Here is a 25,851-nt window from a genome sequence, read left to right as displayed (position 1 = left end):
ATTCGAACCCGCGACGTAAGGATCAACTCCTTACTTCGCGACTCTAGAGCAGACGCTCTAACCACTGCGCCACGCGGTCGACTACCACAAAATTAGAACCGCTCACTTTCATGTTTAGTTTTACCAAAGGCATCCTGAAAAGTATATGATTGATTGATTGATATTGTTTAACGCCAAGTCGGCAATATTTCAGCCATATATCGGCGGTGAAAAGTTATGTACAGATTTGAAGGATTTTTGGGTTTCCCTGGCGGCCCCCAGTGAGCCTACTCTTTTTCGAAAACCAGAAAAACGATCTTTTACGTGCCAAGGGGGTTGTTATCCTTGACATTTTCCAATAAATACATACTAGTATTCAATATAGAAATATATCTTTTTGTGCTATTTTATCAACTACCCCAGTACAATGAACCAATTATTGTGCTGGATAATAACTTTACAAAGATGAAATTCATGCATCCATTTAAAAACAACCCTTAAATCTATACTACCTGAGGATGCTTCTGTACTAATATGATTAATCATGGCTTTTTTTTTGTTTAATGCTTTTAAAAAGATTGAAGGATTTTTCCTATATATTTCTATATATAACTTTGATCCCTTGTTGTGTTCCCACCCTACCCTTTGGGTTCATGATTTGATCAAACTTGAATCTATAGTACCTGAAGATGCTTCTGCTAATTATCTTGTCTTTCATGTTCTTGAGAAAATGATCTTTAAAGATATTTCCTATTCATTTCCATACATACTTTGATCCCCTGTTATGGCCCCTACCTTCACTATAATGAAGCTTTCACATAAGCTTCATCCTTTCTGGCACAGTGGTTTTTGAGAAGATTTTTAAAAGATGCCATTAAATTTTCACTAATTCTGTATCATCTCCCCTTGAAAAAGAGAATGAATTAGTGTTTTTCAAATAACGATCTATATAATTAATGACAGTTTTAATTGGAAAATTTTTTTTTTCTATTTTTCAAGAGTCAATGAACATAGCGCTGATGTATATTTAGGAACAAAGGCAAATGTAATATATATACCCACAGTAATTTAAATTTCAACATTCTATATTTATGAGACACAAGCATTAAGTACAAGCTGTATGCTACCATCCTCCAATATAAATTCATAGATACCGAAAAAAAATCAAACAAAATTGACTGAAATAGCGTTTAAAAACAAGTAAATTTTAACACATCTTAATCATAAAAAAGTTTTCTCCCAGAATTTTAATTACCCATTTGAAAATGAATTGACCATCAATAGCTCGCAGACACCTATACTGATGTCGCATGGGTGTGATCAAAGCTCGAAAAGTGAATAGATTTGAGTCACGTGTTCAGTGCTTTGTTATTCATGAGGTCAAAGGCGGGTTGAAATTTGTAAACAAGGTGCCTTTACTATTGAGACAAGTACCTGATTTTGCGTCTATTTGGAAACTAATAAATGAGCGCAAGATTGTTTCAATTTCTATCATGAATGTAAATGACTAGTATAACTCTTTACATTGACCGTATTTACGACAACCTGAAACATTCACGCGCTCATATAAAAAATTGGCTTGGAAAATGGGGGTGTGGCCTAAAGTCTATGAGAAATCGATGTAAACAACGTACCCCTGCTATATTAATCAGATAAATACCTAATTACAGAGCATGGACGTAAACATTGAAATTAATAAACTACAATGTTTGATGGAATGATTGAGACAAAAATATGTAGAAAATCTTTAATTTTAAGTAAATTATCGGGGGACCAGATTTGAACGTTTAAACGATTCATTCTTTTGACCTATGCTCGGCACTTAGGACCATTGAGCAGTGAGGGATCTTTTTCGTGCCAGCACCTACTGCGACACGGGACCTCGGTTTATACGGTCTCATCCGAAGGACCGGTCTCCACGTCCCACAGTGGGATTCGAACCCGCGACGTAAGGATCAACTCCATACTCCGCGACTCTAGAGCAGACGCTCTACCACTGCGCCACGCGGGCGACAATCATGGCAAGTCATGGAAATTTCAGTAACTAAATCTATGATACTTTTCTTTTTTATAAAGTGATTTATGAACAATTCGAAAATGGGTTTTGTATTTGCTCTGATGAACAATTTTTCCCCAACAATTTTAATTACAAAACTGTATACCTGGCCTGGTTATCTGCATAGAAACGAATAGCAAGAGCAGTATATAACCTTTGAATGGCGCAAGCTCTCACGTTTCTGATATGGAGAATCATACCATAAATAGTTGCAGCCGTTGTCGCTTTAGAATCAGAAGAGACATGGTCGCCTGGAAATAGTTATCCATAAAATAATATTTCATTACCTCTTAATTTCCCAAATTATCATAGGATACAAGGATATTGTATTGTAGATATTAGTAAACATTACAGTAAGATTTCTCCCTTTTGCTTTATAATGAGATATAGCATATATATGCAAAATTCTAACCAAATATTTTGTTGAAAATTTCAGGCCACTTCCGGTTTAGCTGAACCATACTTCCGGTGAAAGTGATATAACATAAGGCACTCTTTTAACAACTATTATAAATACTTTCATTTGTAAGAAATTGAAAATGTTTATTAAAAAAAATTTAGCACAACTTACGGCGGACAACGGAAATAACGGCAGAAAAAAAAAACACTTGTGCACAAAAACCAGTCAAAACTATCATCCTTGCAAGTCTTATGACTCTGCCTTTAACCCTTCCCGAGAAAAATCTGGGACATATTTTCATTTTCACAACAGAAAATTGGCCTCGTTACAACGAAGAGATATGTCTCTGATAGGTTTGAGAATATAAAGGTGATGTTTCACTTTTTCCTAATTATTTTGGAGAAATATTTTTTTCAAAAAAGATTCTGAAAAATTTTTAGTCGTACAATCACACAAACTGTGTATACAAAACTGGACAACATATACCATGTCACATCAATTGACAGCGTAACAGAGCGTTTGATCGGAGTATTTAAATGTTACCTAGCTCAGTTCGAGAGCTTCAGTTGACTCAGCATCCTTATTACTCTGTGCGGCGTGGCTATCATATATTGGTGTACGATTTTCTTCTACGTCGCTATAGTGTGAAGTAATGATTTCACTCCACCATTTTGACTGTCGAATACTTCATTTGACTCTTAAATTATAAGGATTCTGACTCGTGACGTCACATATTGGCCTATATTGATGAAAATCAAAAAGCTGCAAGGGGATTATTAGCCAAGACTTTAGTGCTAGCTAGGAAACCAGTACAATACGCCAACTTAACGATAGCAATTAAACATCTGGGGACAGAGAGGTGTGCTTGCGCAAGTATCAAACCCCTCCCTTTTGCCAGAAATAATTTTAACTTAATTTAGACTTTTTACTCATTAATTTTGTCTATTTAAAAAAGGTGTGACTGTAGCCAACCATATTATATAAAGGCAGACGTTTTCGACACCTTTGAAAAAAACAGGAAAACAAGGAATTTAGCGGCATAGATTCGGTAAGTTAACATAATTGATACCTTTTTATTTTACACTTCATACTCAGATAAATATTTTTCTAAATCAACGTCTGATTTTCTATTTAATTTTGAAGATGTAATGGTTCATCTTGAAGATGTAATTTTTATCATGTGAACATGATTTCTGGAGTATTTTGTATTTTGGCTGTAAATGCTGTATGCTTATTTTTGTGACCTCATATGATACTCTCCGAAATATAAAAACATTTAGTCATTCTAACAGTCGCAAACCTTTTTAACTTGTCCATATTTCTAGAAAAAAACAAAACATACACAGAAATAGTGTTTACGATTAAATTTAATTTAGAAAAATGATTTGATATTGAATAAGGTAAGCTATAAATACAATGACTGTTACATCTGGCTATATATAATATATATATATATATATATATATATATATATATATCATAGGTTCACGTTTCCCTCCCAGATTTTATTTATTTTAGAAATCTACCACAACTATTAAATTATAAAAGTCTCAGAAACATTTTTACTTCACAAAAACCTCATTTTCCATAAAGTAATTCATTTTTAAAATTGCAATTAATATATTTTGTACATACTTATCTTTAATTCCTTTGTTGTAAACTTTTGATAAGTATACATGTATCTTACATTCCTTTTGACATTTTTTTCTATTTTATTTCTATAGATTAAAAAGAAAATTTTGTAACGAACATGATTTCCAAAGTTTCTCAGTTTCAAATTCAAAACCAAAAAATAACTTTTTTTCTATTCACAGAAGATATTTAAATGACGTATGTTCGTATTATTTCCACAAAAGATGGACAACTTTTTTTTTAACTTTAGAGCTGATCTCCTGATCAAAAAGTCACAAGCAGATAGACGGACAGGGTGATTTCCAAATTTTTAACATGTTCCTTTGAACTATTTTTAAAAAATTAAGATAATGTACATGAAGCACTAGAATTCATTTAACATAATACACACAACAAAGTAATACACCGTGGAAATAACGTGCGATTATACAATGTTCATCAGCGTGTACTGCTCATGAGGCATTTCATGTTAATATATATATATATATATATATATATATATATATATATATATATATATATATATATATATATATATATATATAAACTGTGATTATCAAGCATTTTAATAATTATTTTTTAATTATAACACTATTTTAATAGACAAAACTGATAAGTAAAATGTACATTTATACTCCTGCAATGTAAATAACGTCTTTATGACGCGTATAAAAAAATGTTCAATGTTCATAATCGCTCTGTTCAGATATGTAAAATTTTAAATTTAATTTGATAGTGATTTTCCAAAAGAAATTTATAACTAATCATGAAATACGAATAAATCTATGTAAAATTTTACAGAAATTTCACTTCGATTCTCTTATCATGGGCCAATAAACCATTAGAACATAAACCAGGAGATTGTTACAGGAATCAAAAAATGATATACAAAATGAAACTCAGTTTTAATTAGGCATGAAGATTCTTCCGATAAAAATCGTATGAAATCTGTTTAAATTTAGCATTTAGAAGAAATGAATACCATAGGTGTTAACGTAATCGTACGTTTACTTGTAAACCAACATGATGCTTATTTAGACACAAGTTTACTACGAAGGGAATGAGTTAATTTAGACACGTAGAAATTAAAGGTGATTTCAAATGAGATGAAATACTAATAATTTCAGTACCATACGAAGGTTTTTTTGCAAGAAGGCGATTCATTATACTCTGTAATAGTATTCCCCTTAATATTTGCAAATATATCGAGTATTAAATTATTCCAGGCTCTATAAATATGTCAAATGAGACAGTATCATCAACAATAAAGGACATTATTCTTCTTGATTATTGAATACCATAAACGTATTGAACTCGGGCAGTTCGGTCAAACGTCTTTTTATTTTATATTGACATATAATAAAGAATAAAATGCACCTCTGTGACAGACCATATGTCGAGAGAACACGGCCGTTTAGCAATTATTACGGGTGTTCAAATATCATTAGGGCCGTACTGCAAACAACGACCACATGCTCTCTGTACCTTTAATACCATACTCTGATATCTCCGTTGACTTGTATGTCGAAAAGTGGCTCATTTCTTATGATACAAAAAGTTCTTTGTAAAAATGATCCTTAGATTACAAGAGATTGAATGGCACTGTGCCAAATCTCATTTTTAGTTTAATAACTTTTCTACAGTAAATTAATCCATCTACAATCATTTCTCTAGGGATCACTCGTCTTGTTCCCTTCATTTGCCTGTATTTACCATGTTGAACATTTATTGTACAGTTTAAGAGTAAAGCTAATAGAACAAAACAGTAATTGGATTTATTGCCTCTTTAGAAGCAGTTTACACTTTACGTTAAAGTTTCGACACCAAAAAGGAAGGCGTTTTCAGAGTTTTATTTGAACAACTTTTCCCTGAGCAATCATCAATTGTCGAGTGGATTTCCGGATAAAATACTCAATTTGCGATTATCTTAACTTGTCCAAAATCTCGCCAGCTGATACCTGATTACGCTTTACAAATTATTTTGATTTAAGAAGACGATTATCGCTCAGTTTGCGTCTGTTTTAATAATTAAACATGCCAAAGTGAGAAAACATCTTGATAAAATCAAATCTTCACTAGATTGTTTCCAAAATTGTTGATCGTAATGATTCGAAGCTTCTAGGGAAATAGAAAATCGGTTCTTTTGTGGCATTGTTAACATTTTCACTGGGACCAGATGTCCTCTAAGAAACAATCAGACCCACTTAAAACGGTGGCACTTTTCACTACACTTAATCTGTACAATTGAATTTCTGTTGACAACATCTACTCAGAAAAGAAAGTGCAACTATCAAGGTTGCATTGAAATAATTGGTTTTTGTTATTCATTAGGAATAAAATAAATAATTAACATTAAGACTTTTTATGTATTCTTGAGATAGAAAATGTATTAAATGGTCATAGGTGGATTCAATTTCTTACATTTAGCTAAGTTCTTTGTGTCAAAAATCGACGCACCAGTGATGTGATGAAAGTATAACCTTGTTCCTTTTCTATCAGAAAAGGGTGTGAAATCCTATATAACGCTTTCATATTTTCAGTTCATTCAGTAAAATAAATCTTTCCTTTTTTTATTCCGAAAGTGTCACAATTGTAAATTATTTCATTTGTTAGTATCAGAACTGTTCATTGATTTGCATTCTACAAATAATATCAGAGGTTACATAATTTTCTCTATAAACGAGTGTCAATATTTTATTAATGTATGCAAGGAGAATAGTGGGACAGAATAACGGGATCCATATAACATAGGGTTTTATTTGCTCAAACCAATCAGCGTAAAAAAGACCAATTTATTTGAAAGTCATGATGAGTTAAATGTCACAAATATGTGCAAATTAATCTGTTTAAACGGACGTTCGATGCAAATGAAAAAAAAAAGGTACAAATAAAGAAAATTAATGTTAATATCTATTTTGTCTGGCACATAATCAATTGTTTTTGGACGAAATCGTCTTTTTTATAGTTCAGTGTGTATCTTATATTCCCTTTGTGGACGGAAGCGACTTACAAACACCCAACATACAAACACTTTTCAGTTTTTAATTAGCTGTTGATATCGGATAACGTTTTTATGCAATTTTATGATACGTAAATCTATTCTGCTATGTAACGTTTTATTAATATTTACATATTACAAATGTTGCCTTGTTGGCATTCATTGTACCACAAATCATGCAGAAGTCGATCATTAATATGTGGCAAGCTGGATGTTCAATTACGGTTGGCCCCGATAAACAACCTAGTAAAAAATGAACGTCAAATAATATAACAAAAATAAATAAATGTCAAATGATATTTGATTAATTAATTTCAGGATTTGATCATTATGGAGGGATTGAAGACATCGATTCTATCAGTGCTATTTTTCATCGTAGCAACATCATCAATTGAGATTAAAACACAACATTTACGGGAAAAACAGTACGTATATAAATTTCACAAAAAATTAACATTCAGTTCATATCTTATAGTGTCTTTCTTAACCTTAACCCTTACCATTCATTTATTTATTTATTTTTTGGTTAGTATACGTCGGCCATTTCACTCTTTAATTTTAGGTTATAAAGTATTCATTTTTTTAATGTGACCAACAAAAAACCGTTCTAACTAGCCTTTTCACGAACAAGGGGTTGATCATTTAGCATCACTCTTACTGTACATATAATTATTTAAGAACAAGTAGGTGTCTACTCGTGGCAAACCGGAAGCCGGATTTATTCTTTTTCGGTTTTAAAATTACGGTTCATATAACAATAATAAAATGTTAACAACGTCTGCAGAAATGTTGGAAGGGGTGTATAAAGATAAATGAGGGTAATTGAAATCAAACAGTATGTAGCAGAAGATTTAATCGATGTAAGACACAAGCGCGAGGTTGAATGCCGGTTATTTCAGATGCAGTGTATATTTTTTGCCCATATTACAGCAGGTATATTGTACAACTTGAATATTTCTGATACCTATGGCAGATACATCCAAATAAGAATTTGTCCTAATCTTTTCGTTTATTGCACTCATTTGTGCACAATCGGTATGCTGTGCACCTGGGATTTTCCTACTTTCGTTTGTAACAGTAAATCTTCTAGATACGAACGATGGTACTATATTATTTTTAAAAAAGTCAACAAAGCCTACTAATGAAATATTTGAATTCTTTAATATGATTTTTGAATGAAAGACATTATAATATGATTTTTGAATGAAAGACATTGTATCTCTTGTTTTTCATCTTTTGTTAGTAGAACTAAACATTCAGGAAAGTCGGTTCAGTAGTGATGAATATGCCCTCTGTATATATTGATTATTAAAGTTTGAATGAAAGAGCAGTATATGATAAATGTCTAAATGGCCCCTTAAAATGATTATCTTAATTGTACGTTATATATAGCTTTACTTTGCATAGCTATACACGTGACATTTATTTGTAATTTTCAATTTGATCAAAATGCCATTAATTTAGAAGTTCACCTTTTCCCGCCATTTTAGCATATTTTGTATAAAACTGCTCATTTTCAAGCAGTTTTTCTTGCGGAAAATATTGAGTGCAGACTTGAACAAACTTTATATTTTTACCAAAGATGTATCTATCCAAGACTAATTACTGACAGAAAAAATTTGCATGTTCAAAGCTGCGCTCTATGTTTCCAATAAGAAAAACGACAAGAAAAAGGCACATTTTTGTCTTATTTTGATTGGATTGCAAAAATAACATTTCTGACGTCATTTACAGCCCATGAGTGCATATAAATATAAAAGAAATGTATTGGAAATATCTCTAATATAATCTCTTATACAAAATAAAAAAACAATTATGCATATCTGAATCACATTCTAAAATGTTTATTTTTGGGGGCCCAAATTGACTCTTAGCATACAAAGTCCTTTTATGTTTATGTTCAGAAAAGAATGTGTAATTATAAATGAAATTGTTCTTAAAAAGAAATGTTCCACTTTTTCCCGTTTATTTATAAAAATTTTGTAAACATAAACGTTTGAGCTATTAAACTGCGATAGGGGTACCTACATGTTTTACCCCATTCTTCGATAAAAAGGCAGATGACCAATGCATTTTTTGTGCTGAACAGATACTTTTAAGCATCAGTTGCAATAAATCAAGACAAAAAATTTCAGGGTTAACACATTAATTATTCTAGTAAAAGGCTTTATTTGAGTTTTGAGCTTTGTTAATTTATTAGCAAATAAAAAAAAAATCTTCAATATTTTCTTCGTTTGAATCAGATATGTGTACATGTACTTTAGCCTAAAATTATTCAAAATAATCCTCATATTCATTTGATTTATGTTGAAAAGAATATATCTGCCATGTGCAATGACGTAAAATACAGACTGTCTTGATTTTTTCTTATTGATAAGTGGGAATAGGAGTGTTTCACACCTTATCTCAGTAAAATATAGATGATCTATGTGTTTTCGTGCTTTGAAGTACATAAGGTATTTCTTAATGTAAACCAGGCTTCGGGGTCTTAAAACTTAGACGAGCTCACGTTTGATCTCAGTCTCACTTTTCCACTATTAATTCCTTTTGTAAAAAATGAGACTGAGATCAAAAGTGAACCCGTCCAAGTTTTATGGCCCCGAAGCCAGGACAAAACTTGCACCGTTAATACATAAATCCTACTAGTAGGAATAAACCTACCTTAATGTAACTTTTAAGCTCGCTTCTGTTTCAAAGACTGTCAGTTAAATCACGAGATTACATGTTTACCTAGTTGAAATGTGGTTAGTATAAATAGATTTTTGTTAATATCCGGTTTCATTCTTAAAATACCCTTGTTTAAGTATATGATAAATGGTTTCTTTTTATTTCATCAAGGCGGGACTGAATTTATGGTAATTGTAATCTTCAAGAAATTGAAGATGAATTTCACTACATGTATATTCACGGCAACAAGGAAGAATGCGATGTAACAATTAATTATATACAAATTTGATGTGTACCTGTATTCAGCTTAAAACGGAATATATATCTCCTAACAAGCATTGCTCAATTACTTTTATAAAGGAAATGAATAAAACATAATCCTTGGCCTAAGATCCAGGTATATCACCGCGATTTTGCTTGAGGGTATTTCGGGTTCCCTTGTGGGCGGTTTGTGTTTAGGCTGATGAGCCACATGTCGGTAAAAATATATAAATAATACACGAAAACATGCATGAAAGTCAATAGGTTTAAAATTTAAAAATCATATCGGAGATTCCAATCTACCGTTGGATATTGTAAAATCTTTCTTATATTGAAATACCGCTATGAAAACTCATACTAGATGTAAATACATCCCTAACCGAATTTATTAAATCAGAAACAAATTCTGCAGTGGTTTAATTCGGGTTAAAAATAATGTGCACTCTTCGAGATTTCTGAATGAAGCAACAATTTCTACAGCCGAAGCAAAAGCAATTATTATACAAATTGCATTTGATAATATTAAATCTTCTAGTGACAATTTTTAAAACATTTTGTTTTTGAATTCAGACTCGCTCTCCTGCTTACAATCCAAAACAATATGAACATTGATCACCCATACATTTTGGATATATTCGTCTCACACCATGAAGTGAACGTACTAATCTCGAACAGAGGGCAAATTTAAAAACTAGTGGGTTTAAAAATTCATTTATAATCTTGAAATATTGCAGTGAATAAATTAAATTTGTTTGCGTTTTATTTTCCGTAAAACGTAACGACATATTTTTCGATGTCATTTTAGAAACAGATTTGTAGCCAATCAAAATCCAAGAATATATTCCGCCAGAGATTACTATATAACACTTCATGGTGTGAGACGAGTTTTCCAGTCGGATAGCAAAGTTTAGACGCCTTTTGCGGAGATAAAATAAAATATAGACAAGCATGCCATATATACATGTATGGTTGTATACATAAATCATAAAAGAGAATGATTACAGTTTGCCAGCGCATTTTCTCTGAAAGTGTAAACGACTGCGATATTCAGAGGAAGGGGTTTGAGTGCGGGTGGGTTGGATGTTCTTCCATGTGATGGGGAGTTAAGGAGGTTTGATCCTTAGCTCTTGAGAAGCTTTTAGTCTGGACCTTTATTTCTAAAATTCTGCATCATATTTAAGTTCTTAAATTAAATTTGGATTCTACAATGTAAACTACATTCGATAAAAAAACTGCAATTATATTCCATTCCAATAGTTTTTAGCTCACCTGAGCTGAAAGCTCAAGTGAGCTTTTCTGTTCACCCGTTGTCCGTCCGTCTGTCCGTCCGTCCGTCTGTCCGTCCGTCTGTAAACTTTTCACATTTTCAACTTCTTCTCAAGAACCACTGGGCCAATTTTAACCAAACTTGGTACAAAGTATCCTTGGGTGAAGGGGAGTGTAAATTGTTAAAATAAAGGGCCAAGTCCCCTTACAAGGGGAGATAATCAAGAAAAGACAAAAATAGGGTGGGTTCATTAAAAAATCTTCTTCTCAAGAACCACTGGGCCAGAAAAGCTGAAACTTATGTGGAAGCATCCTGGGATAGTGTAAATTCTAAATTCTTAAAATCATGACCCCCGGGGGTAGGGCGGGGCCACAATAGGGAATCCAAGTTTTACATTGAAATACATAAGAAAAATCTTTAAAAATCTTCTTCTCAAGAACCACAAGGGCAGAAAAGCTTAAACTTATATGGAAGCATCCTGGGGTAGTGTAGATTCTAAATTGTTCAAATCATGACCCCCGGGGGTAGGGCGGGGCCACAATAGGGAATCCAAGTTTTACATTGAAATATATAGGAAAAATCTTAAAAAATCTTCTTCTCAAGAACCACTGGGCCAGAAATACTGAAACTTATATGGAAGCATGCTGGGGTAGTGTAGAATCTAAATTGTTCAAATCATGATCCCCGGGGGTAGGGCGGGGCCACAATAGGGAATCCAAGTTTTGCATTGAAATATATAGGAAAAATCTTAAAAAATCTTCTTCTCAAGAACCACTGGGCCAGAAATACTGAAACTTATATGGAAGCATCCTGGGGTAGTGTAGTTTCTAAATTGTTAAAATCATGACCCCTGGGGGTAGGGCGGGGCCACAATAGGGAATCCAAGTTTTACATTGAAATATATAGGAAAAATCTTAAAAAATCGTCTTCTCAAGAACCACTGGGCCAGAAATACTGAAACTTATTTGGAAGCATCCTGGGGTAGTGTAGATTATAAACTATTCAAATCATGACCCCTGGGGGTAGGGCGGGGCCACAATAGGGAATCCAAGTTTTACATTGAAATATATAGGAAAAATCTTAAAAAATCTTCTTCTCAAGAACCACTGGGCCAGAAAAGCTGAAACTTATTTGGAAGCATCCTGGGGTAGTGTAGATTATAAACTATTCAAATCATGACCGCCCGGGGTAGGGCAGGGCAACAGTAGGGAATCCAAGTTTTACATTGAAATACATAAGAAAAATCTTTACAAATCTTCTTCTCAAGAACCACTGGGCCAGAAAAGCTGAAACTTATGTGGAAGCATCCTGGGGTAGTGTAGATTCTAAATTGTTTAAATCATGACCCCCGGGGGTAGGGCGGGGCCACAATAGGGAATCCAAGTTTTACATTGAAATACATAAGAAAAATCTTTAAAAATCTTCTTCTCAAGAACCACTGGGCCAGAAAAGCTGAAACTTATATTGAAGCATCCTGTAGATTATAAATTGTTCAAATCTTGACCCCTGGGGGTAGGGCGGGACACAATAGGGAATCCAAGTTTTACATTGAAATATATAAGAAAAATATTTAAAAATCTTCTTTTCAAGAACCACTCGACCAATAAAGCTGAGACATATTTAGAAGCATCCTGAGGTAGTGTAGATTCTAAATTGTTCAAATTTTGACCCCCGGGGGTTGGGCGGGGCCACAATAGGTATATTAAAAGGGGGGAAATCTGGTAAAGAACAGCATGGCCAAAGTTACTCAGGTGAGCGATGTGGCCCATGGGCCTCTTGTTTTTTTTGTTTTGTTTAGAAGAGAATGATCAATTCGGTCCAAAGCAATTCGTGTATGACTTTTACATGCAAGATTGTTGTGAAAGTAGTAATAGAATATGTTAGGAACATACGGTTAGTAATATTTGGAAGTATTCGGTGAAATAAACCGGAAAACGACGCACTTTTTGTACGCAATAAATATACACTTTTTTTCAATCGTCGGAACTGTAGCTCTCTGGTCGACCATTCCAATTTTTCCAGACCAGCGAGATACAGATCTCTGATCGTCCATCCCAATTTTTGCAGACCAGCGAGGTACAGATCTGCAGCTAGTCCATAGCATGACACTGCATGATTAGGCATCTCACTTTAATGAATAAATCTATTAATATCTCAATGGATTAATAATGGATTAATATTCAGCCAAATTCAATTCCCAATTTTTTATGACTTTTTTTGAAGACATTGATTTTACAATAAGCTTAAAATCTCTTCCCAGTTTAAATCATCCGAGTATCTTTTCACGTTCTCGAAGTAATTAAAACAACAATTTGCATGCCCCCCCCTTTTTTTCTGAGTATAGTATATTTCATTTAGATGCTGGCTGGCCCCTCCCACTTTTTGTTGCTGTAAGGTCGAGCACTGGCAAATTACAGGATTTAGACAGTTTTTTTTTGGTTTTTGCTTGCTTGTCATGTTTTTTTCTGAGGAGGTTACCCCCGCTCCCATCCAACCACCCACCACACTTTTAAGACCGTTGCTCCGGGCCTGACTCAAAGACTTCAATTTTTCTCACGCTCAGTTTCTACAATGTACAGTCTATGCTTATTTACTAGGCTTTATTCAGTTTTTTCATTCATGCGATATTAAATGTGTACCATTATACAAATTTCAGAAAGTGTATTCTTTTCTTCTGTAGTTTGGTTGATCAACTGGATAGAGTGCGAGAGAAATTAGGCGATTTAGCACATACAGTAGATACACTCAGGGCTTTTACACAAAGGTAAACGTATGATAATTTTGCTTGAAAAAATTAAGTAATGAATAATCAGGAACGAGGTTTGATTTTTTTTGTTAATTTTACAAGAAAAAAATGTCAATTTGCATTATTTTATTCACACTCGCTAGATCAGCTAGCTAAATGATATAAGAAGAGAATGTACAGATTTGTTTCAAGATTGTATGTATAATAGATGTTGGCAGCTTTTCGTGCTTGATGAATAAATCGCTCAACAATAATCATGATTAAGTGCCAGGGGCATCTCAAAATGTAAACGGGATTTCCAGGGAGATGATGTAATTTTCTGAATAATAATTCTCCATGACTGTTATGTTAAGAAAAGAGCACTGCTGCCCCCTTCCCCTTTTTCCGCAAAAGCTCGGAAACACTTAATTTCATTCGTTCGTCTGCCTGTCACATTACATGTATCTTTAACTTTGGTCGTAATTCATATAACACTTGAATGAAAGAAAACAGAGCTTTTACATTTCACATGTACAATACCTGTGACAAGACCTTTCTGAATATACTATAATTTTTTAACCCCTCGATCCTTATCTTGAAGTTTGATCTTCTTTTCAAAAATTGTAACATTGGTAATAACTTTTGAGTGAGGGAAGATGGAACTTTTATATTTCACATGTGCATTACCCGTGACAAGATATTTTTGAATATACTGAATTTTTTTTTCTTTATCTCTTGACACTTTTCTTGAAGTCTGACCTACTTTTCAAAAATTGTAACATTGGTTATAACTTTTGGGTGAGAGAAGATAGAAATTTTATATATAATTTCACATGTGCATTATCTGTGAGAAGACCTATCTGGATGATACAATAATTTTTTTCTACCTGATGACCTTCAAGGTCAATTTACTTTTCAACAAAATATCATTGGCAATAGTTTTTGAATGAGAGAAGATGAAGCTTCATGCACATCATCTGTGATAACATTTTCAAGAAATACTATCATTTCTGACCTCATGACTTTGAAGTCTGATCGGATTTTAAAGACAAATTATTTTTGGCTGTAGTTTTTGCACTTAAAGAGACGGGGCTTAAATATATTTAGCTCACCTGAGCCGAAGGCTCAAGTGAGCTTTTCTGATCACATTTTGTCTGTGGTCCGTCTGTAAACTTTTCACATTTTCGACTTCTGCTCCAGAACCACTGGGCCAATTTCAACCAAACTTGCCACAAAGTATCCTAGGGTAAAGGGGATTCAAGTTTGTTCAAAGGAAGGGCCACGCCTTCTTCCAAGGGGAGATAATTATGAATTCGTGAAAAATTTCTTCTCAAGAAGCAATGTGCTTGAAAATATGAAACTTATGTGGAAGCCTCCTCAGGTAGTGTTGATTCAAGTTTGTTCAAATCATGACCCCCGGGGGTCCGTTGGGGCCACAATGGGCGATCAAATTTTTACATAGGAATATATAGGGAAAATCTTTAAAAACCTTCTTCTCAAGAACAGCAAAGCCATGATTGGTAATATTTACTTGATAGCATCATCAGGTAGTGTAGATTCAAATTTGTTCAAATCATGACCCCCAGGGGTCGGGTGGGGCCGCAATGGGCGATCAAAGTTTTTCATCGGAATATATAGGAAAAATCTTTAAAGAACAGCAAAGCCATAATTGGTAATATTTACATCGCAGGTAGGTTAAGGCTCCCCGTAGAATATCACAGTGCACTCTGTGTCTTCACATCTCTGAACTACCAAAATATGACATCATAATGGAAAATGACGTCAAGTCACTGCAAACTTGAGGTGTTATGACGGGGAGAGTATCATGAACTTAAAACTTTATTTCAAACTGCATGTAAAACACTAGATAGCTATTGCAAAATTCACGGGTCGTTAAAGGTTTTTTAAGTCTTATATGTCCGAATATTTTAAAAATACACCGCTTACCTACCCTTGATTGAAATTCAGCATGTTCAAAATGCTTATGAAAAATATGCTTTTGAAATGTACTCTGTTTTATACCCGTGGTTGGAGGTAGAATTTATTTTGTGTGTTTAAGGTCAAGATCTTTGGAAATGAAAGGTGCCTACAGGTTTCTCAAATTTGAGAAATAAATTCCTTTAATGATGCTTTATAACTTTAGCTTGGTCAAATAAGGTGTTTCGGGGCATAATTTGTAGATGAACCAGACGAAAAACCATATTTTAAACTGTCATTTTCAATGAAAAATTAAGAAAACCAGTCATGAATACGGGAGTTTTTTTCATATCAAACAAAGGAAATGTATCCAGATTGCCTACAGTCTCTCAGAAAACGATAATTTGTAATCGTACAAATAAATCGTAATAATAATCTTCTTTAAAATGATATTAAATTGAATATAGGTATCGGGATTACTTTTCACATGATTTCAAATTGAATTCCACGAAAATACTTTATTTTCTACATAACTCTATTAGAGCCGTAAAGTACGGGAAAAAGAAAGTTAGAATTGATTATGACGTCATAATGGATCTAGCACCAAAAAGTTAGTCTAAAGTCATTTACTAGATCTTGACCTTAAAAGAGTCTGGCGCAGGTGATCATGATTAATGAGGATTAATCTGAGAATTTTTGTGAAAATCTGTAAGAAGAGGTTGTTCTCTAACTGAATTTTGCTTGGGAAAAATGTGTGTTGGCTTTGGTTTAATACAGATTACGATATTGTGTGGAAAATACTCTCAGATTTGTAGGTAAGTTGAATTTCTCAGGAAATATTTTGTATCTAAGTAATACTATGACTTTTCCCAAGCACATTTCGGATACACAAGGATACGATGAGTTTATTTATATAACAAAATGTTAATAATTATTATGTTAATCAGCTGCGCCGAAGCGATTCAAAAAATTATAAATGACCGTCACGTGATCAACAAAGTCATGTGATATCATAACAAATATGTTAATATATAGCCGAGGAAACCCTCTATATAAATTGGGAGTACTTAAGTTCAATACTTATAAATTAAAACTAAAACCGACCTCGCAATGACATATTATGTTTTGAGCGCATTTTAAAGCTTCGGGAAGCCTTAACATAGCTGTGATGGTAGCATCCTCAGGTAGTGTAGATTCAAGTTTGTTCAAATCATGACCCCCAGGGGTCGCCTCAGGTAGTGTAGATTCAAGTTTGTTCAAATCATGACCCCGGAGATCGGGTGGGGCCACAATGGGCGATCAAAGTTTTAAATTTTACGTAGGAATATATAGGAAAAATCTTTAAAAATCTTCTTTTCAAGAACAGCAAAGCCATGATTGGTCATATTTACTTGAAAGCATCCTCAGGTAGTGTAGATTCAAGTTTGTTCAAATCATGACCCCCGGGGATAGGGTGGGGCGACAATGGGCGATCAAAGTTTTACATAGGATTACATGGTAAAAATCTTTAAAAAAAAACATTTCTTAAGAATAGCAAAGCCATGATTGGTCATATTTATATGGAAGCATTCTTAGTGTAGATTCAAGTTTGTTCAAACATGGCCCCTGGGGATAGGGTGGGGCCATAATGGGTGATCAAAGTTTTACATAGGAATACATAGGAAAACTCTTTAAAAATCTTCTACTCAAGAACAGCGAAGCCACGATTGGTCGTATTTAAATGGAAGCATCCTCAGGTAATGTAGATTCAAATTTGTTCAATTCATGCCCCCCCCCCCCAACTAATTTTAAATTTAAACTTTTCAACCTTTCAAGACTGAACTGATTTCTGCTTTTTCCTAGCCATAGTGCTCAGGTTAGCGATATGGCCCCTGGGCCTCTTGTTACATGTGCATTACCTGTGACAAGACTGTTTCCACTAAATGATGGGTTTTTTTTTTACCTCATGACTTGATTGACCTACTTTTCGAAAAGTTTAATCTTGGCCTTTAATTTTTGTTCATATGTACATTACTTGTGACCTTTACATATTCCTTTTGCACCAGAACTTATTGCTCCAAAAATATAAAACTTTTTTTGCATGATGGACAGACAAGCCAGGACAGAGACGACATTAACAGTATGGCGTAAGTCGATGCATCCAAACCAATGAGACCCCGAAAGGGGGGACCACAATCTCTGAATTTGTTTGTTCTACATGTACTACCCCGTGCTATTTATTTAAAGTAGAATATAACTTTTGACCCCGAAGCTCAAAGGCAAACTACTCGTGATCACGTGGAGCACTCCAGACATATCTGAGTGATTTTCTATCGCATATCAATTTCTGGGCATTATTTAAAACCCCAAAAAATTCAAAACTATTAAAACCATGATCAGACGCAATTGTAGTAGATCAATCAAAAATATGCGTTTCTTCTTAAGCATAAATGCATGAAGAAGTTTGCATATATAAATTCGACTTAAAATTAACAAAATAAAAGTTGCTTACCAATATGGAGGTCCGTTTTTAATTGTGTACTGATATTCTTTCGAACTTATTGTGTTTAGCCTTGAGAAACTTAATTTTAACGAATGCATGAATAATTATATTGAAGAAATATTTTTTTTTAGTTATTGTGTTTCATATTTTACTGTGAAAAGGTTTCTCACACATGCACGATCATAACCATTATGATTATCTTTGTTTCAGAGAAGCATGTGCCCTTAGTCTCAATGTAGATATCTGCGCTGAAAAATACATAGAACAAACAGCAGATCACCAAAACAACTTGCAAGGCCTTGTGGAGGGGAATCCTGGGAAACGGCGCCAAACACGAAGTGCCGACAGCCCACTGAATATGTAAATAATGATTTTATTAAATAAATTATATGCAAATTATTACATGTACCATTAACCGATTTGTTTAAAAAGAGATTTGAGTAATTCTCGAAACAACATGCACCGAAAAGAAGCGCCATTAGTGAAGCTGCCATTTTTGTAAATATAAGTTCAGCAAGACTGGAATTACTTAATAAGTAGTGAAAGTATTTTTACTAACACAGACGTGTTTATTCAGTGTTTAGAACACTACCGAAAATGAAATGTAACTGCTCAAAATTTTGAAGGATAATGTATACCGTTTTTTTTCGCCCTTTCACACTTGCAAACATTTTTGCCCTGTTTTAAATTCGCCCAGTCACAGTTCTGTTTAAGAAATTGTACTGTATTCTTTGAATTCGTACCGTCTTAGATTCGCCCACTTGTGTCTATTGCGAAAGAGGGGAAAATAAAACGGAGGCGAAAATTTCCCTGTATACAGATTAAATTAATCGTCGAGAAAGAAATAAAGAAAACCAAACTGCAGAAATCCAATAAGTATTTTTCAAACAGCAACATTTAATTATATTTTTGCACGTAATTTCGTCCCTTTATACACAAAAGTTAATGGAATTGACGTCAAAGTTCATGTATTAGGGCATGATACTACATCAATAAATTGAACAAATTAATTTAATTTTTTCAGATTTGTTGAAGATCTGTTAAGAAAGAACGAAGCCCTCCAGTCTATCCAAGAAATTATAAATAAAGTTTCCAAAACAGTACATCAAGAAAAGTGAGTACAATCCAACACAAAATAAATTACTGATTGCACATTATACATTTACTGACTGGGTTCGAGGGCAACATGCGTTTTGTGGGACCCAAAAACCAAACTGTTTTCCTGAGGCCGTTACGCCGAAGGCAAACAGTTTGGTTCGAAGGGTCTACAAAACGCATTTTGCCCGAGAACACAGTCAATAAATGTTTTGTTAGACCTTTTTTTTTTGACATACATGTATGTCGAACACCAACGAATGCAAATGAGATTTAGCTCACCCCGCCCATTATGTGACGTAAGCGGTCAAACATCTCATCGAAAGGTCCAATATCTCACTCCGCGGTCGAACATCGATTTTTTTATGCCCGCTCAGTAAAACATTGGAAATGTTAGACTTTTTTTAGTATTGATTTACAAAAGAGTTTTCCTACAGTAGGAGTTATATACCCATGCGTCACAAATATGTCAAATATATAATTGTTTTCATTTGGGCACTGCATCAAAGATCTGTTTATTTTTCACTTTTACATTTAGAAAGGATAATTATGAAAGTTAGCAAGGTTACATTCTAACAGTTTTTGGTTTGCTCATCAACGACCCTTATAAAAAAGGGCCTTAACGGTCACCAGAGTATAATACAACAATTTAGAGGATCCATAGAGTATAAAATGAACTGAAAGGTGAGCTTTGTTGCCCAAAAGCAAGAAAAATAGGGTGATCAGGATCAGCAAAATAATTAGTCTAGTGTTCATTAACCGTTCATAAATTAGGTTCTAATCTGTTCCCCATTTATCACTATCACCATACAGTATATTAACAAATTATCAGTGATTCTGTACTATTTTAATTCCTTAATGAAATCTCTTACATTGGACTCTCTTGGTCTTTGAATGAACATTGAATTAGACAAGTTATTTTTGTCTCATTTTTATTTATCTATTACTTACATGTCTACCTGATCATTTCAACTATAAAAGTACTTTATGCATTATACAATAAAAAATCTTGCATAATTCTCCTATTCTATTAACCTTTCAAGTACATTATTTACAGTGATTAATTATCAAAAGTAAATGGCAAAGGGGAATAACTCCTCTCAGTTGAATACAAATTAATAGAGCCCTGGCCAGGACCAGAACACTTGACCAAATGGTCCAGATGTTTAAGAATCTTTATTAAAACTTTTACTCTTTTTGCCTCTGATATGCCCAGGTGCAGAGAAGATTTTCAAAGAAATAATGCATTTTTACTACAGATTCACTATATTATCAATAGAGCCCCCCCTCCCAGCACCAGAACCCCTGACCTTGGGGCCATGACTTTCTCAATTTTGGTAGAGTCACCCTTGCTTATCATAACTATGTATTCAATTTGTTTCAATAATACCCAGGAGTAGAGAAGATTTTCAAAGAAATAATGCACTTTCACTATATGATCTATATAGTCCCGCCCTAACACCAGAACCCCTGAACCCAGGGGCAACGAAATTCACAATTTTGGAAAAGACATCACTGCTTATCATAGCCATGCACTTAAGTTTGTTTATATAATATCCAGGAGCAGAGAAGAAGATTTTGCAAAGAAATAATGCACTTTCACTATATGATCTATATAGCCCGCCCTGGTACCAGAACCCCTGACCCAGGGGCCATGAATTTCAAAATTTTGGAAAAAGTATCCTTGTGCACCATTACTATGCACTTAGTTTGTTTAAATTATACCCAGGAGCAGAGAAGAAGATTTTCAAAGAAATAATGCACTTTCACTATATGAGCAATAGAGCCCTGCCCTACCACCAGAACCCCTGGCCCAGGGGCCATGAAATTCACAATTTTGGAAAAGGCATCAATGCTTATCATAACAATGCACTTAGTTTGTTTATATGATATCCAGGAGCAGAGAAGAAGATTTTCAAAGAATTAATGCATTTTCACTATATAATCAATAGAGCCCCACCCTAACACCAGGACCCCTGACCCGGGGGCCATGAATTTCACAATTTTGGAAAAGGCATCCTTGTCCACTATTATAATGCACTTAGTTTGTTTAAATAATACCCAGGAGCAGAGAAGAGGATTTTCAAAGAATTAATGCATGTTCACTATATAATCAATAGAGCCCCACCCTAACACCAGGACCCCTGACCCGGGGGCCATGGATTTCACAATTTTGGAAAAATCATCCTTGTCCACTATTATAATGCACTTAGTTTGTTTAAATAATACCCAGGAGCAGAGAAGAGGATTTTCAAAGAATTAATGCATGTTCACTATATAATCAATACAGCCCCGCCCTAACACCAGAACCCCTGACCCAGGGGTCATGAAATTCACAATTTTGGGAAAGGCATCATTGCTTGTCATAACCATGCACTTAGTTTGTTTAAATAATATCCAGGAGCAGAGAAGAAGATTTTGCAAAGAAATAATGCACTTTCACTATATGATCTATATAGCCCCGCCCTGGCACCAGAACCCCTGACCCTGGGGCCATGAATTTCACAATTTAGGTAGAGGGCCTAATGCTTATTACAATCATGTAAACAGTTTGACTGCTTGACGTCCAGGAGTAAAGAAGACGATTTTTAAAGATTGCATCAATTTTGGTGGTTTTAGCCCCACCCCTGGGGCCCAAGGGGGGCAGGGACCATGAAATTCACAATTTTTGTTCCCCTTTACCCAAAGATGCTATATGCCAAAATTGGTTAAAATTTGTTGAGCGGTTCTAGAGAAGAAGTTGAAAATATTCAAAGGTTAACGCACGACGGACTTTTTTTTTTTTTTTAGAATTTTTATCTAAAAATTATAAAAAGGTCTGGCTAAGCAAAAAAAAAAAGCTGTATAGAAGAAATCTGTCGACACCTCTACTTTTTAAGGGATTCATTATCGAGGTTTCTTTTATCTGCATAATGAAGTCTATGACATTAAATTTTTAAAGAGGAATATCTTTAAAATATTCGAAAGTTAACATATTAATTGTCCGTAATTGATATACATTCTGAACAATTTATTAGCTTCAAATTAGGGGAAAAGCTCGACAACTTAAAACTTAGAGACCGACATGTATATGCAGATAATTAATATAATAAATTACTTACATCTGTAACTGTCATACATGTTTAACCGAGCTGGGTTTTTTTTCCACATAAATCATATATGAAGAAAATGATTTTTGTACTGGTAGTTCAATATTATGATACTTCTAATATGCGAGAACTCTTTGATAGTTTTATAGTAATTAATATACTCTTACACATTTGTATATTTTTGAACTTTTGTAATATTTATTTTAAAATATTGATTAATTGATTGTATGTTTTACGTCTCGTTTGAGAATTTTTCAGTCATAAAAAGACAAATTTTAGACCTTTACTCTGGGCCATTGAGCAGTGAGGGTTCTTTAGCGTGCCAACGCCTACCTTGACACGGGGCCTCGGTTTTTAAGGTCTCATCCGAAGGACCCGCAACTTTCACTTCCAAGTACCGGGCGCTTGCTACCTATTTTTTATCGACTTACATGTATGTCAGTGGCGGCCATGATTCAAACACACGACCTTCCGATGACGGAGTAAAATATTGATCAATGGTTGTATAAAAATAATTGTGAAAACTTTATTGATTTACTTTGGATAACGGTATGTATTAGTAGTCCTTTATTGTTTTCAACAAAATAAATTAATTAAAAGTAATTAATTTACAGCTTTACAAATCATTAGAGTCAAAGAGTATTATCCGATAGCATTGCTGGATGGCTTTCGAACACCTACCACAATTAAACTTCCTCAGATTTTATGGCAGCATTAACAAGCACAAACCAGTTCTGTTTATATTAATCATTAAAAATATTGCTTTCAGCACCCACGAAAAACATTTAGATTGATACACACACACACACACATATATATATATCGCCTTTTATCAACTGCATATGGGGTTTATATCTCCCAATTGATTCGATATGCAAGAGAAGAGCATGTTCCATGTACAAACAATTTCTAAAAAGAGGCAAAGCTATTAACAAAAAAGTCATTATTCCGCAAGTTCTATGGTCGATAAAATGACATCGACCTTGTCGGCAAATAAAATCTACCATTAGTGGAATGCTGACTGGCATTTTTCATACTAATTGTTAGACAATTATTTATTAGATATATAATAATTAGAATAATAATTATTATTAAATATATTATTTTTCTGCTTGCCTGATGATAATGAGCACACGGCGGATATGAACGGTCGACAGGGTACTCCTCTATGGCACCTGATCGCACCTCTGATGTTTTCAGAGGTCTGTGTTTGCTCTGCTCCCAATTTGTATTGTTTCAATAGATTTTTGAGCTTGATTGCTGTTCGTTTTTCTCCATATTTCATATGTTCTGCGATATACAATGTTAACAGTAAAGGCATGAGGATGACTTTATTTAGACAGTAAATTGTGTAGTCTGTAATTGGCTCCTGTTGTCAATGCCAGTATATTTCTGTACAACTCATTTGCAAAATAGTCCTTGTAGAAACTGGAATATTTTAAACAATTTTCCTCGAGATCCAAGGCATTTTCATCAACTGATTACTTTAAACACTGTGAAACTGTATTCTGTTTATACTAAAACTTTAATATCTCAAACACCGATATCGTGAATACCATGGACATGTCGAATTAAGTTGGAAGGCCATGCTATTTTATCTATATGTTTTTTAACTTCGATATCTCTAAGCCTCGGATATCTCAAAGTTGTTTTCGGTCCCATCAAGTTCGAGATATAACGAAGCCTGACTGTATTTTAAAATTTCGTTTAAAGGACATACCTATTATTAATCATACATGTAGTTCCCGTATTGATTGACAAGCTTGGTATATCTGACCTCTCGTGAATGGCGTTTTTGGTACTTTTGAAAATAAATTTAAGACGTTATAACACATTTTGACCTTTCATATTTGATAATGTATGTATATTGCAGTTCGTTAAATGTACGATTGATTGGTTGTCATTGTTTAAATGTATGATAAAGAAACTCAAATACATATAAAGATTTCTTGGTAATATGGAATTTAAAACTCAGTCACATACGATATCATTTGAACACAAATGTGCTCGGTCGATATGCTATTCTGTGAAATACATATATAATATTACGCAATTGAAAATTTTTTATCACAATTTATTTTGACAGAAAAAGGTAGCCTACAAATGTTGTCATGATTTTAATCATTTACAGAAAAAGAAGCTGTACCTTGAACCTGGCCTACCATTGTCAAACATCGGAGTACGCAGGATTAACAGATCTTTATAACTATCTCAACAGTAATGCAAGCCCAGGGAAGAGGAGATAACCCTGCAGTGTGATTGCTATTTGGCAAAATAAACATTTAGCAAATGCATTCTTTTTAATTTTCAACAAAATAAACGCAATTGCTTAAATGTTAATTTTCACATTAATGTCTCAGGTTACTCTGCTAACAAAATTGAAAAGTACTCTTACTGTTCAACAGCCAAAGACTCTCCAACCTATCTCTCTCGACATTGTGACACATTTATTTAAAAAACTTCTACATGAGAAGAAAACACTTGCTGTGGCCTTTTAGATATATCGACGACGTATTATCAATTAACAATAGTTACTTCAATTCATATGTCGACTCAATATATCCCGATGAGCTTCAAATAAAAGATACCACAGAGTATGACACATCTCTTTCATATTTGGATATTTTTAGTGTTGTCAAATCGGACGATTTTTAGTAAGCGGTTACTCGCTAACTTTTCCGATCGAGTAACCGGTTACTCGGAAGATTTTTTTTTTTACAGTTTCCATATCTATTATTTATCTCATCCTTTACCTATCGGTAGAAATAAAACAAATGTACTGCGTATGAACTATTTACAATTACAAACTGAACCACATACACAATATCTTCAAAGATATTTGATTTTAGACGTCAATCGAAACGGACAGTTTGTTTTTGTTTAAGAAAATAATTTTATCGACACACAAACAAGACAGATATATAGTCGTCAATCACCATTTTTACAATGTGTAAAAAGCATTTTTATCCGAGTAACCGAATAGAAGTTTTACTAACCGATACTCGCATCGATCGACGGTTAACCGGGTACTCGTTAACAACACTAGATATTTTACTGGAAAAAGACTTTAATGGTTACCTAACAACAAAACTGTATGATAAACGTGATGACTTCAAATTTTCAATCGTCAACTTCCCTTACTTATGTAGCAATATACCCTTACCGTTGTATCACCTGCATTTGGGGTTTATATCTCCCAGTTGATTCGATACGCAAGAGCATGCTCTACGTATGAACAATTTCTAAAACGAGGCAAACTATTGACAAACAAGTTGATGAAACA

The 25,851-nt window shown here is 33.9% G+C and overlaps 1 protein-coding gene across 1 annotated transcript; it reads left to right on the top strand.

The window, feature by feature from the left end:
- The first annotated feature begins 3,104 nt into the window (after positions 1-3,104).
- Positions 3,105-25,165, top strand: LOC133199239 (uncharacterized). Its single transcript, XM_061335108.1, has 7 exons — positions 3,105-3,294; positions 3,391-3,483; positions 7,384-7,490; positions 13,941-14,024; positions 18,595-18,744; positions 19,409-19,498; positions 24,700-25,165. The coding sequence occupies exons 3-7, from the start codon at positions 7,396-7,398 to the stop codon at positions 24,812-24,814; spliced, it is 534 nt and encodes a 177-aa protein (XP_061191092.1). The 5' UTR covers positions 3,105-3,294; positions 3,391-3,483; positions 7,384-7,395; the 3' UTR covers positions 24,815-25,165.
- Positions 25,166-25,851: the final 686 nt, after the last annotated feature.

This window comes from Saccostrea echinata, unplaced genomic scaffold (assembly GCF_033153115.1).
Source record: "Saccostrea echinata isolate AGI-Se365-2 ecotype Australia unplaced genomic scaffold, CSIRO_AGI_Sech_v1 ptg000001l, whole genome shotgun sequence".
Lineage (NCBI taxonomy): Eukaryota > Metazoa > Mollusca > Bivalvia > Ostreida > Ostreidae > Saccostrea > Saccostrea echinata.
This window is presented reverse-complemented; position numbering and strand designations above follow the sequence as displayed.